Source organism: Phasianus colchicus, chromosome 22 (genome assembly GCF_987193195.1).
Source record: "Phasianus colchicus chromosome 22, bPhaCol1.hap1.1, whole genome shotgun sequence".
In the NCBI taxonomy this organism is placed as follows: Eukaryota; Metazoa; Chordata; class Aves; order Galliformes; family Phasianidae; genus Phasianus; species Phasianus colchicus.
Genome location: NC_143457.1, coordinates 1,931,005 through 1,945,510, shown reverse-complemented (window position 1 = coordinate 1,945,510; position 14,506 = coordinate 1,931,005). Strand labels below are relative to the sequence as shown.

At 46.2% G+C, this 14,506-nt stretch overlaps 1 protein-coding gene across 2 annotated transcripts; it reads right to left on the bottom strand.

The window, feature by feature from the left end:
* Positions 1-314: 314 nt before the first annotated feature.
* Positions 315-13,944, bottom strand: C22H1orf167 (chromosome 22 C1orf167 homolog). Of its 2 annotated transcripts, none has more exons than XM_090122813.1 (20): positions 12,225-13,944; positions 11,712-11,755; positions 10,992-11,160; positions 10,703-10,878; positions 10,159-10,256; positions 9,612-9,798; positions 9,162-9,343; positions 8,471-8,657; positions 8,081-8,303; positions 7,375-7,556; positions 7,130-7,226; positions 6,570-6,712; positions 5,866-6,074; positions 5,363-5,507; positions 3,742-4,012; positions 3,072-3,180; positions 2,604-2,835; positions 2,371-2,506; positions 1,784-1,894; positions 315-785 (listed from the first exon to the last, which is right to left on the bottom strand). In XM_090122813.1, exons 1-20 carry the CDS (start codon positions 13,581-13,583, stop codon positions 726-728), a joined length of 4,320 nt encoding a protein of 1,439 aa, XP_089978939.1. In that variant the 5' UTR covers positions 13,584-13,944; the 3' UTR covers positions 315-725. The 2 variants fall into 2 exon arrangements, with proteins under 2 accessions (XP_089978939.1, XP_031469505.2); XM_031613645.2 differs by having other exon boundaries at positions 9,612-9,795; positions 12,225-13,655.
* Positions 13,945-14,506: the final 562 nt, after the last annotated feature.

The window sequence follows — 14,506 nt, the reverse complement described above, 5'->3', positions numbered from 1 at the left end:
TTCCCCCAGCAAAGCTTTTGGTGCTCAGCTGTTCCCAGCAGGTTTCTTCATCCCTAGCCCATTCAGTGCAGAAAGAAACCAGCAGGAAGCAGTCAAGAGGTTGGCCACCCACTGAAAGCCTTAATGAAGAGCTGATGGACTTGGACAGGGGGTGGGGGCCAAGTGGGAATCATCCCAACCACCCAAGGGAAGAGCCTAAGCTCAAAAATAAGGCCTCTGTTCACAGTGACCAGAGTTAGTCCAAACTTTGGAATCAACAGCATGTAGCATTCCCACAGACACGTTCCTGCTCACTTCTTCAAAACCAAGTTTGCTTAGTCCCTTACATGACACTAAGCTCTCAATTACAAAAAAAATTAAAAGAAAAAAAAAAAATTAGTTAAGGGAGGTCAAAAAATACTTTATAGGGCTTTTAATCAGAACTCCAACAAAATCAGACTCTAGCAGAAAAGGGAATGCAACCTCACAACAAAAGCCATTCAGTTCTCAAGTTTGTGGCAGTAGGGAGGCAAAATATCAGTCCTTTAAATAAGACCTTTCTCTGGATCCCCCTTCTTCCTGGTTGTCCTTTGGCTATCACCACGCTTTGGGCCTGCAGCACTGTTTTGAATCACACAGGTAGATCATGCACTGCTTTCTTGATTGCAAGAGACCAGCTCTTTGTTGTGACTGCCAGCCGTATCCTCCACTCCCAAAATAAGCAGCTGCAGGCAGCTGCCCACCATTCAGCAGTGTCCTCTGTGCTTGAGTTGGAACGCTGTGAGCTGACGCCATCTTCCAAATGCCTGAAGTAGAGGGGACAAATCAGAAACTCAGGTTATCCTGCAGGAACTGCAGCCACCCTCACAGCAGCAGTGAACCCAGCTCTTCCTTAGCAATGGCCAAGCCAGATGCCTCTCTGTTCACTTAAGTGTCTTCTCCATCCCCCCTGTGTTACTGTAGCCAACAAGGGAAGTGAAGAGTACAAACCAATGTGACAACCTCTGCCCTCGTTTCACTACTTGCACTCATCGTGTTAAAGGAGAACTTAATCCTGCATGGACCTTTAGGAGGCAGAGGAGGGAAGCAACTATTTGAAATACTGGGCTTTGCTTGTGCATTCAAATTTATAACAATTTGGCTGAGCCTGGGTGCAAGTCACCACAGTCCTCCAGCAACAGTATAGAGCCTGTCCCCTAAGTGGGCTCTCAAGAGGCAGAGGATTCATGGGTTAACATCCTGTTATGTGCCCCTTCGAAGCCTTATCAGAGGTCTGCTACTCCAAAGATAAAGCCAAATAAAGCTGAAAGCTATTTCCCCTTGTTTTGGGCAAGTCCCATTTCTTGATGCATTCAACTTCTCCTTCTTGATGTATTCAACTTCTCCTTTCAACAGTGCTTTGTCCAGGGAGGGAAATACAGGGAACATCAGTTGTCCCTTTGTGGTGTTTGCGGATCCACCAGGGAGCCTGGCACCTTCCACCTTTCAATTCCTTGGTACAGGCACACACCCACTTACCCTCACAGTATGAAGAAGCTGTTTCCCACAAAATGACACAGGTGTCTGGAACTCGTTTTACATCCCTCTAACCATCTGCTTATTATCTTTCTGACGTGACACTTCACAGGAACAAGGAAGCACGTGGGCCCAGACAGCTCCATGTTCTGTTTCACCTTCCAGGTGGCAATAAGGGATAACCCACCCTGGAGTCTTGGCATCTTGAGCTTAGATCTAAACCTTTTAACCTTTATGGCTGTACCAGAGGTTTGGGGTTCAAAGAATAAAAGCAGCCTTCAGTGCTTACCTCAGACAATAGGCTCCTGGCTTCAACCTCCAAAAACCTCTGCACTACACAGCTTTGTAAATACCGACGTCTCCACGCTCTCCAGGCCTTTTCTATCAGCCGCTGCTGGTCCTGCCAGGAAGAAAGGCAGTGCACAGATTAGATCATAGAATAGTTTGAGTTGGAGGGGACTCTTATAAGCCACCTCGTCCAACTCCTCTGCAATAAGCAGGGACAACCACAGCTCCATCAGTGCACAGAGCACCTCCAGCCTGACCTTGGGGCACCGTCAGCTCTCTGGGCAACCAGTGCCGGTGCCTCACCACCCTTATGATAAAAAACTTCTTCTTATATCCATTCTAAATCTCCCAATCTTTTTGTTTGAAACCATTTCATCTTGTCCTGAGCAGAGAGGAGACAAATCACAGCTGGCATTTCAAAGAGAAAGATGGAAAAAGTAGCCACAGCAGCAAACTGGGATTTTATGTGCACATTTGTGCACGTTAAACCCCCCAGGTCTCATCTTCTAGGATGTAGTTGAGACTGCAAGCAGAGTGGGCTTATCCACTAACACCCATCATTGACACCCACATGGCAGTAGCACTCACCAACATCTGTGCCAGCATCACCACCCTGCTGGCTTCTTTCCACTGCTGCCAACCCCTTGCCAGACTGTGCAGCCTCCTGGCACGCTGGCACCGGCGCAGCGTCACCATGTGATGCCACCACCTCAGGTACTTCCTCCTGTAGGCAAGGAAATAAAGAAAACAAGCTTTTGTCATGGAGTCTTTCCCTGATGGCAAAACAATGATGAAGCTCAGAGCCCTCCAACTCTGCCTACCCAAGCCAATTGTCATTCCACTCATCAGAGTCCACCTCTGCTTTGTCCTCCTGGATCCTGGCATGCCCAAGGACAGGTCCTACCAAATCATGCCCCTCTAGCTGTTGAGGGAGCAGCAGCCTTTCAGTCCTCCTTTGGCTTCTGTAGATCACCAGCCAGCGGTGAAAAGCACTGGGAAAAAACCCAAGGGAAGCAGCTGGAGCTGAACCTTTCTCTCTGCATCCTCTCCTTTCTAGGAAAGAAAAGAGGAATCACACAGGAGCTAACAGGAAAAAGAGATTAGAGTTGCCACAGGTTCTCAGTCCTTTGGACACTAAAAACAGAAGCAGTCCACAGTCAAAATTTGAGTGCAGTGAGCATCTACTTTGCAGAGGAACCCCAGTCGTTAGGTTGGCAAACACCTCTCCCCCTCCCCACTTGCACACCCCATATGGCCCCCCAAAAGGAAGAGAGAACAGGGTATCTTACTCATGGACAAAGACAAAGACATCTTCTTGCTCTTCCTAGCACCTATCAGGGTACTGCATTGCCGTGAGCACTGGGAAAAGGCAGCTGCTTTTGTCCAATAGTTGCAGGCCTGCAAACAGAATTAACACAGCTGCAGCCAAGTCTAAACACATGCACACATTCAGCACAGAAAGTAACCTTACAGATACACTTATGTTCATATCCCTGCAGGTAGCTTAATGTGCTACACCCCAGGCTGGAAACTGCACAGATGAGATCCCAGCAGGACTGACTCAGTCTTTCAAAAATCAATCCAGCTCTTTGTGGTTTATTAGCTGTGAGCCTTTTGAAATAGTATGCACCTCTGACAGCTCTGTCTGCTCTGTGGGGACAGTGATTATCCCATCCCACCTTTGAGCAGAGAGGAAGGAGTGTTCTTGTTCTCTCTGGTCAAAAATATCCCCACTCCTTAATACTGTGCTCCAGATGGTTGCAGTAATCTGTGCCAGATTATGGTGATGAAGTTGTTTGCACAGTCTGTAAAGAATTTCAAGGCAGAACCTAAGCAGTCACCACAGTTAGGACAAGCCAAACCAGGTTTTCCTACAAGCCCTGTCAATGCAGCTCAGTGTTTGGTGACCCACAAGCCAACTGGGAGTTCTAAATCATCTCATAAGGACTTTCTTCTTACCTGTTTCACAGTGGCCACAGACCCCAAGTGTAGGGCTTGCTGTCCCCTTGAGGCCAATCGCCAGCGCTGACAGGCTTTAGCTTGAGAACATCCACGCCACGTGTGGTTTTTCTCTTCTTCCACCAACTGCTGTTTAGCTGTCAAGAACTTCACTCTCCATTCTGCAAAACTCACTTCCAGAAGATGGTTCTCCCTGACCCTTCTAAAATAACAGAGGGCTTCTTGCTGCCTCAGTGAGCAGGCAGTGACCCGGGCCCAGATGACTACACACCTGAAAAACAGTACAAGCACAGAAAAGTGCACTTTATCAGCACCAAACAGACAATGGACCAAATTCTACCTTCTCAACCCACTGTGCAGTGTTACGTATAAGTGGTCAAAGGAGTATGACTGCTCCCTTCTGGCCATTCCAGTGTTGCTGCTCTTTAAATACCCCTACAAACAGAATACACTGGTATATTACATTTTCCCTCTGCTGACAAGAAAAAAAAAGAATTAAATTAGTCAGTCTGATCTTTCCCTGTGCCAGAAGCTGATCTTTAGGATGATGTTTTATAGAGAAAGGCTGTTTACTTGTGGGATAAGAGTAATGACACTGCTGAAATTTTCTTCAGCACAATCCCAGCAGACACAGTTAAGTCTGCCTGCTGCAGAACCAAGCTGGATTCAAAACAGCATCTCATTGTGAAGATGCAGATTTTCCTCTTTTTCTTGGCTGAAATGCTAAGGGCCTGCTGTACACAGGATATATAGCTGGAAAAGAATTATTCAAATTTTATTCAAGATTTTATTCAACAAATAAACAAATCCTACAACGTGTACAGAAGGAGTTACAATTAACAGCACTGCAAATCTGCACCTACAATAACTCTTCCTCAATCTACTCTGATGCACGGGGGGCAGTCCGTCTCCCTGTGCAAACCCAGAAGCAAATCTGCTTTTAACTCCTGGCTCATCCTGTTGGTTCCTCATTCCACTTGGGTTTTCATTATGCAAACTGCCCTACTGCACCATGGGATGGAGGTGTAAATATCCTCTGCCTGGCAGGCTTCTCTGAAGATCAAGAGAATCTATTGCAGGTTATCCTAGCATGAAAAATGCCCCCCTCAGAAGAAACAGGGCTCAGCCTGTACCACAGCCACGCTGACTGGCAAGCTGATTTATTTATTGACATTAAGGTGAGAAATTAGAGGCGATCTCCCATCAAAAAAGAGCTCAGAAGGAAGATTAATGGTGGAGGCACTCTACGGGAAGGAGCAACATGAAGGACTTCTCTGAAACACAATTCCCACTAGGGTGCCACCACGCAGATTGATGTGCAGAAGAAAATGCAACTGGATGGGGTGAGCATAGAGTCTAAGCATCACAGCTGCTAAGGTTTTACTGTGTTTCTTTTTTGTTGCTGCTTCTTCCTCTGCTGACCTTCTCTCCTTCTCAGGCTGAGCCTGCAGTTCGTAAGTAAATCTGCTAGGAACAAACCCTCACTTCCCATGCCTTAAATGAATCCTGGCATAAATCATCTCACTGATCAAACAGGTCTGAACACACTGGATCTGCTGCTACATAAATTGCTCTTCACTCAGAGCTTCCCTTGGAAATGCTTCAAAGAAAGGAAACAAACCTGTGCAGGAGGAGACGCTCCCAGAATAAAGCAGCATTTTTCAGCTGCCTTGTTTGGCAGCGCCACTTCTGCAGGATCAATCTCTTCTTCTCCTGGCAGCTATGCTGAGCCCATCTCTGCTGCAGCTCCTTCATGTTACACTTCCCTATGAGAAAAGATGGGAGCTTGCTGAGATAAGTTCTACTTCTCCCCCCACACCCATTACAGAGTCCACACGAGAGCAGAGAATACACCTGCTGCAAATTGCAGTCTAGGAAATCTTAGTCTGGCCCATCATCTCTCGAGCAGCTGAAAAAACTACTCAGTTCACCCCTTCCCCAATCAGCCTCCAACTGCATCTCCCTAGCATCAGTTATGCACTGCAAAACAGGGCAATAAGGCTCTCACTAGCCCCTAGACTAGTCTTCACACACCTACAACCAGAAGCAGGAGTTTCTCCAGCCCAACCATTCCTACAGTGTTCTTATACAGAGCAAATGCTGCTGTAGGATGGAGTAACTTACTTTGACAGTAGGAATGCCAACGCCGAAGAGCATCAGCAGTCATCTGGTGGAGGTGACACCTGAATCTCTGGTCAGCTTCCACTTTCTGGGCCAGTCTCTTCTTCCACAAGCTGAAAGCCATCCAGCAGCAATTAAATTGGTATTTAAGGGCTGCTGCTACTTCTTGGTTCTTGTTCTCCGCAGCGCAGCGGTGCCACCTGAGAAAGGCTCTGAGAAAGGCAAAGACCATTGGAGCAACTGTAGGAATAACTCAAACAGATTCATACATTTGTGATCAAAACCTTAACAATAAATATATGTTAGATAGTTTAGGAAATGGATTGGATCTGTTCACATCCTTCCTTAAGTAAATGTCAGGGTAAACCAAAGGCAGGGCAAGGTGTAAAGGAGTAAGGTGTTCTGTCCTGGCTGTGCCAAGTCTTCTGTTCTCTGCAATTTCTGAATAAGCAAAGAGCAAGGCCAGTTCAGTAGTAGGAAGCTACCAAGGCTTGATACCAGCAGCACTGGGCTCGCTTTAACTTCTGAGGCAGCTCATCAAACCAGAGAGAACAGTGTTTAGATATCATAATTTTGAAGCAGGAAAATAAAATAATGGGCTGCAAAACTTCCACTGAAAAAGGAAAAAGAGGAAGTTTCTAGAAAAGCCAGTGTGGAGCTCCTGAAACAGACAGCTTTAGCAAACTTCTGAGAAGCACAGCATCTACCGAGACAGCTGAAGAAGCCTGCAGTACTGCTGGGCCTTTGTGAGTTGCTGAGTTCGAGTGGACCAGATGATGAAGTACTTCTCCAGGCAGCATTTCTCCACATGGTGCCAGGAACTCTCTGCCTCCTTCTCAGAGCTGCAGTCCTGTAATCCAGAAAAAAAACAAAGAAGTCCTGAACTGCTACTTGGACACAATCACTCCCTGCAGCTCAGCCTGTTTTTGCTGCTGTGACTTCTATGGAAGTGACATCTAAGTCCCTGTTGCTAACACCCCCCTCACCCCCCTCCCCTCCACACACATTTATATACAAAGGTCTGACATGATTTTTAAATCCCAGGCAGATGGACAACTTCCAACTAGAAAGTGAACAGGAAGAGCTGCCCTAAGATGTAGCTCAACACCCCTCCCCCCCCTGCCCAGGCCTTCTGCCTGACCACAAGAAGAGAAGAACAGTGAGATCTTCCGTATCCTGACACTGAAAGCCAAAGGCTCTTTCCTTATTTGGGCCATGCAAAAAGCAGTTATACACTTACATGCATTGCATCATTTTTCAGTCTCACCTCTTCCCATGTAGAGTAACTGACAAGAGGCTGGACATTACTGTCTGCATTCTGCAGTGCCAAAGACTGGAACTGACCTTCCACAAACCAATTTTCTCTGTAAGAAAAATATGTCAGTCAGGAAAGCAAGAGAAAGAAGAAAGTATCTGTAAGGCTGTTGTGAGATGATGTGGGTGACTATCCTGAAAGAATGAATTTGGCCAGACCAAACAACCTGCATCCCAAGGAACAAGAATCCAACTTACCCAGATCTACTCCTCCATGGAGGAAAGGAAGCCTGCAAGCACAGCTCTCCACCCAGCTCAGCTGGCAGCTCTGCACATTGGTGTAGTTGCAGGAAAGAATTGTAATAAGGCAGATATGTCACATCCTCAGCAGTCAGAACGGAGGAGCAGCTCTGCTGGCTGCTGTCACTGAAACTGTATTCCTGCACGTAAGGAGAGAAAAAGACACCATGAGACAAGTGTTCTATCAGCAGAATTACTCTGCTAACAGTTCTGACCACGTCATTTACACCTCCTTTCAGCCAAGAATCAGGAAAATCCAGAATGCATCCAAAGGAAATGCAGGCTAGCAAGGGGCAGCTCCAGAGCACAAACACATCCTTGATGGGAAAGCAAACCATCACAGAGGCAGCAAACATGCCTGTTTGACCTTTTCTCAGTGAAGAGCTTGTTTGTATTTCATCCCTTCCACCTTGCAGCCACAAGCAGGAACAAAGTACACAAGAAAACCACACTAACTCAGCAGTTCCCAGTATCATTACATGAGGAGGGCTGAGAGAGAAGTGAGTTTACAACTTCTGATGACACATATGCCAGGACCCAACCGCCTGAGAGCTCTTCAGGCCTAAATAATGAGCAGTTTCTTAATGATAATACCACGTTGAAGCAGAATTTATTTCCTGAAAATCCCAATTTCAGTGCAGTTTAATAGAGAAAACTCCCTCACCTTTTCCAGTGAGCTTTGAGAGGCAAGAGTAGTTGGAGCACTGCTGTGGAAGCCGGAAGATGTTGAGCGTTCCTCACAAAACAGCACAGCAAGAGGTTCTTCATAGGCAGCCCTGTGAGAGTGCTGAGGACTTTCTTTGTTTGCCTTCAGCATGAGATACTTCTGGTGCCATAATTTCAGAGCTTTTCTGAGTCTACGCTCCTCCGAAGCCTGAGAGAAAGAACTGAGACAGAAGATATTGAGATGCCAAAGTGACTGAAGAGAGATACCCGAAGGGGACAATAGTATAGATTAGATGGATAATAGATAGAACAAGAGGTTTTTCCAGGGGGACTGGGAGTCCAGTGGACACAACCAAAGAGGGCTCCAGGAACTGGTTTTGTCACTCACTCAGCTCTGCAGTGCTCGTACAGCCTCTCTTTCCACAACAGATACACTCTCTGGAGTTTCATCTTTAGGCAGAAGTCATCAAGAGAGTAGCCTGTTTTCTCAGGAAACTGTGTCACTACAGCCCACCATGGCCAGCTGTCATCTCCTTCTGTTGTAGTCCTGTGAGATACTGAGCTTACAGCTGGTCCTTGGCCAATTATAGAGATTGAGAAGAGACAACAATTGTCAGAAAGCATTCATATGAAACAGTCCAGCCCAGCTCTCTAACAGCTTTCTTTCAAGGCTTAAGGCTTTCTTCTGGGTCTATAACAAAGAGGGGACCAAAGTGCTTATAGCACTAGAGACACATCCAGAACAACTAGCCCTCCACCAACTGCTCATGGTATTTCTTAGTTCCATGTACTGAGAACTGGAATGGGTTGCCAAAGTCCTGGGGACCTTCAAATTCAGGCTGGATGGCTTAGAGCTCTAAGCTGTAGATGTCCTTGTTCACTGTGGGGGAGTTGGACTAGATCACACTTAAGGTTCCTTCCAACTCAAAAGATCCTACGGTTCTATTTATTATCTGTGCCTCTCTGTTATCAGGTTGTTTTCAGCTGTTTTTCAGGCTTCAGTTCACTGTACAAGTGGAGAAGGAATAAGTTTCAGCAACTCCAAATCTCAGATGTTCTGCAAGCCCCATGACACTCACCATAATGCTGCCTCCATCTCAGAAGGAGGAGTTTCACCATTGCCTGCTTATTGCTTTTTCTGACCTGCAACATTTGAAACCACTGCTGGAAGTATTTCCTCTTTGATTCTACTCTGAGATGTGTCAGGCTGCTCTTGTAATATGCCTTTAGCTCAACAGCCTCTTTCCATGCACTGAAGCACCTGAGAAAGACCAAAGGAAAACAGAATACTGAACTACTAAATCTTTTTCTGGACTTTGACTTCTGAGTCCTATAAGTCAAGTTTCCATTACCATTAAGATGAAATTTGTTTTGACCAAAATATACTTCTACCTTTATTAACTCCTAAAATAAAATAAAAAGATGACTTTAAGATGAAGCAATACATCATTATCTGGATTGGCACCATCATTCCTTGGACTTTCAGAATGAACTTCTTTCCACATTAAAAATACATCTCATCAACTTACCGGGAGACCAAGTTTCTTTGGATCTGAATTGTCAGCCCTAAAATCTTTTTCTTTTCCAAGTATCGGGACTGCCACACCTGGAAAATGTTCTGTAGCCTCTTCTTTTCCATCAGGGCATATGCTTCCAGCAGCTTGCCTTCCTCATTGCTCAGCAGCTCCTTCTGAAGGCGCCACAGTCTGAAAGCTGCTGTGTTACAGGGCAGAAACAGATTGACAGGAAGAAAAACAACTTAGAAGAACTTGAAACAGCTTAGTGTCACACAGCAATCATTCCCAGGCTGAACTCTAGCTGTCTGGAAAAGACACTTAATGGAGACAGATCACACTGCTGGAGCAACAGTATCTGCTACAGCTGAATTTATATAAGAAGCAAGGCAGAAGTGTATGGCAGGGCAGGTAAGCCACCCTCTACCACTACGGGTAATAACCCAGGTATTTGCAGGATCAGTTTCTGGAAGGGTCAGGTCAATGCAACGACTACACGCTAACCAAGAAACATGGGGAAACAGTGGCTCCATTCAAGCTGCTCCACAGAGCACGTGCTTACCAGCTAGGCGTCTCACATCTCTTATTGCTTGAGCTCTCCAATAGAACTCGTCTCCTCTCTGCCTGCGATGAAGCTGTGTCCACAGTTCGCTCTCCACCCTAAAAATTGCAAGTTTGCCTTAAAACCCTTCTGTCCAGACAGATGCAAAGTGAATCCAGAGACTCCCTTCCCCCTCAGTAGCCCTGTCTTTTCGTCTGGATTTGCTCTCCTGCCCTCAGAATCAACAGGCTGAATGATGGTCTTTTCTTTTGACCATCTAGTGTCCTGCTAGACTGTGGTACTGGAGTGGAGCAATACTATTTATACTCATATTCCATACGCAGGAGATAGCTGAACTCAAGAAAGAGTACAGCGTAGCTGTGTCAGACACAAATCAGACTGGAACAGTAGTGCATTATAAACTCTAAGATACCAATTATTGCAGCAGTTATCTGCAGCAAGCAATACATTCACAGACCTGGACACAAGTTTCACATCCTCTGATAAAAAAGTCTGTAAACCTCCACATGTCTGAGATACCAGTAGGAGAATCCTCTCAGCTTACCTACAAGCCTGCTCAGCTTCCTTCATGTATCCTTCTGTAAGCTGGTGCTGAGCTGGGGTTGTCATAGTTGCTAATCTTCCTATTCCAGAAAAACCCACTGATGAACTTTGGGTATACGAATATGACTCAGACTGTGCAGCTTGTTTTTGGCTCTGTTTTGTCACAGCTTCCTTCCACTGAAGAAGGAACCACATGGTTAGAACAAAATGCAGGCAGAGTAACAGCACCAGGGTCCACATCTCTGAATTTCAAATAGGTGCCACTTGTATTGTCCATGGCCCATCCTCACCTTGTGGAAGCTGGCAGCTAAAAGAGCTGAGGCACCTCTCTGCTGGGCTACACCAAGGGCCTTTTGAGGCTGCTGCTGCTGCCTTGCTGCAGCCCTCTTCCAGATGATGTGGTCCCTCCAGGCATGGAAACACCTAGTTACCATTTGTCTGTCATGTAAGTGCTGGAAACTTTGAGAGAAAAAAAACACACAAGTGAGCACCAGTTAACACAGAAAAATTAAACACAGCCAGGAGATGGCAATCAGACTTCAGCCATCAAACTGAAAAGAAGAATTTCAAATCATTCTCTCTAAAGAGTGAAAAACCTGCAGCCTCACACCACATTAAGATACCCATCTCACACTCTTCCAATCCACAGATGACAAATTTCAATCCCATCTCACGAATAAGCCCTGTTCTTGATCTGCACTAACTCTGGAATGAGCATGCTACAGTTTGCTGCACTGAAAAGTCATGTGCAGTACCAATGCTTTTTCCATCGCTATAGTAACCGAAGTTGAATTTAGAAGGAAGAATTTTAAAGATAAAAATACTGGTCTTTAAAGTATACTCCATTCTAGACATCCAGCTTTTGAAAACCACCAGATGTAGCTCCTGAGCCAACCATGGCAGATCCACTGTTAAATCCTAAAGCCAGGAATGGTTCCTCACACACTTTCCAGCAGTTTTCCTCCCATTAACTACAGCACACTCACACGAAAATTCAGAGCCCTTTTTACCTTTGCTCATTCATCTTTGGAGACCAGAAGCTGTTCTCTGACACCTGGAAACAGACAGAAGACAAGAGTCATTCCAATACCCTACTGTCAAAGAGGGTATATGCCTGTGCCCAGCATGGTAAGCATTTTGGATGGAGTCCAGAACAGTCCTGCTAAGCACCTGGGTGCTCAGGCATTAAAAGTCACAACAAAACTGGAATCTCAGGATCCTCCAACTAAGCAGGGTAAAAAAAAATTGCTTAATGCTTTCTGTCTGCATGTAGATCCTGGGAATATAAACAGGTCTTTACATTCCCAAGACCAACCAAGTGAACAAGCTGGTGTTTAGGAAGATGCATGCAAATGTCAAGATGGAGAAGGACCAGAAAGAGGGGATTCTGACCATTCAGAGCCAGAAAAATAAATGACAAGCATTTCCATCACTGCTGGACTTCAACTTTGCACCTCTATCAAAAAGAGGAAACAAGCACAGTATCTGCTATTAGGGATGCTACACAATGAGCCCACCCTCACCTCACTGGGCACAGTTTCCTGTGGCTGGCTCCCTTCTTCACAGCACCGTGGTTCTTTGGCATTCCTCTCTACAGAAGGTTCTTCAGATTGATCAGGAGCTTCCCAGTTCCTCCAACTGCTTTGCTGGAAGTGTTTGTTTCTCCTTTCTTCTCTGTTTGCATTCACATGTTCTATGTTGGAACAGTCACCAGTGTCTTTTCCAACCTGAGTGCTGAAGAGGCTGGACTGGCTGCTGTCCCCCACTGCCATCCTGCTGGCTGCTCGAGATCTACAGTCACATAACTCTTCTAAGCCTTTGCTGGACTCAACAGGAGGTTTGAGGTTCTTGACTTCTACAGATTTAATGCTAAGCTGCTGTACTGGCCTAAACTCTTGATCTCCAGAAGAAGTGACTCTTACACACACTTCTCTTGGAGTCCCACACATGGATACACCAACATTCACCTGAGTCCCAGCCAACCACGTTTCCAGGGACACACGCAGACCCTCAGGGTGGCTTTTTGTCCAAGGCATAGCACATAGGGATGCCTCACCAGATGTCCCTTCTGCTTTAAGAACCTTTTCACATGAATGATTTTTTGTATGAACATAAAGCCCACCAGTTTCCAGAGTTGGCTTTGCCCAGGACTGGCGTCTGAAATAAGGGGAGCAATCGTTGGAAGAATCTTCTTCTGTATCCACAAGCCTGCCGGAGCCCAGCCCAGCAGACAGCCTATCTGGATGGATGCCACCTGAAAGTTTGGTTCTCCACACGCTCGAGTCAATGTATCTGCATCTGTGAGAGACAGAGATAGGTTCAGCATGCCCAAAGTCCCTCGTCACTGCACCAAGGCCCGTGCCTTTAGCAAATGGGATGCTCCATCTCAATCTTGCCTGAGCAGCACTGCTTTTTATTCCAGCTTGCTGTTCTCCTGTGCTCAGGATAGTAGGAGCTGCATCATCAGGAGCAAAGCACAAACTGCCACCAACTGGAAAAGACTTGGGCTCCAGAGGAAGGGAGGCCCGGCTCCCCATGAAAGCAATTTCTTGCTTCAGCCTCTGGATTGAACAGTACAAAGCAGCAGAAATCTGTGAGGACTGCAAAATAGGCTGAAGGGACTCCAAATTAGATGGACCGAGATCACTTGAAGTCAGGGCTGAACTACAAGCGTTGACATTTTCCCTTGAGCTCCTTGAAGAAGTACACAACACTAATTTGTGCCCAAGAGGGCCATCTACAGCATGAAATGGCAAAGTTGTACTGACCAGTGAAGGGTTCCCAGTATCCATACAAGACACAGCAGGTGACTGCTGCTTTTCCACTGGATAGTCACTGTTCTTGTTCCTTCCTTCTAAACAGTGATGATGAGCAGTAGGCATAGAGCAGCTACCAGCTGCCTTTGCTTTTTGACTGTGCTGCTGAGGAAGTCCAAAATTCTCATTCCTTCTCCCTTCTAAGCTCTAAGCCTCAAGGTGAGAGTGTCCCTGAGGGAGTTTTGCAGCAGGGAGTGTGGACACAGCAAGATGGGGAGTCCTGTGAGCCACGTGCTTCAAGCTGTGCTGCTGCAGCTTAGAGATTATTTTGCAGCTGGGAGCAGGAACTGGAGAATTGACTGGTGGTATCCCGGAACAGCTGAAAAGGCCAGGAGAGGTCAGTCAGTAACAGCCTGGGCTCTCTCTGCCCAGCTGACAGAGGTGAGGTACACAACCAGCCCTGTTCTGCTGTCTGCTTGGGAGTTACACTGAGTGCAGCAGCCTCAAGCCAGCGATGAGAAATATCTGCTCAGCTTCTCGCACCCAAATACAGATCAACATTCACATCCTTCTGAAAGTTTCTTTGCTCTGAAGAAAAACAAGAAGAAATATAAACAGAGGAGCATGCATATTTCTCGACCCATCTTCCCTAGTTTGCCACAGGCTTTGGGTACTTTCCTTGTAAGTCTCTTTGTCCCCAATCCACCAGCCTTAATCCTGGAAGTAATATGGACACTATATCCATCCTACTATCAGCAGACAATCATGACCGGCAGAGCAGGAATGACTGAAGGGAAAGACTTAATCTGCAACAAAACTGCTGGAAGAGAAAGACATTAAAACGAACACAAGTCAGAGCAACCTAGTTCCATCTGGATTATGGTGATCACCCCCTGTTCACTCATCAGAAATCAAATTCACATCTCCTCCACGCCCAATTTCTTCAAGGCTGCTAGCAATGATACTGCCTGGACTTAAGGTACTGTTTAACTGCGCGTCAAGTTCACACAGTTTATTCACAAATTGTGGTACAGCCCTGCAAAGGCTCA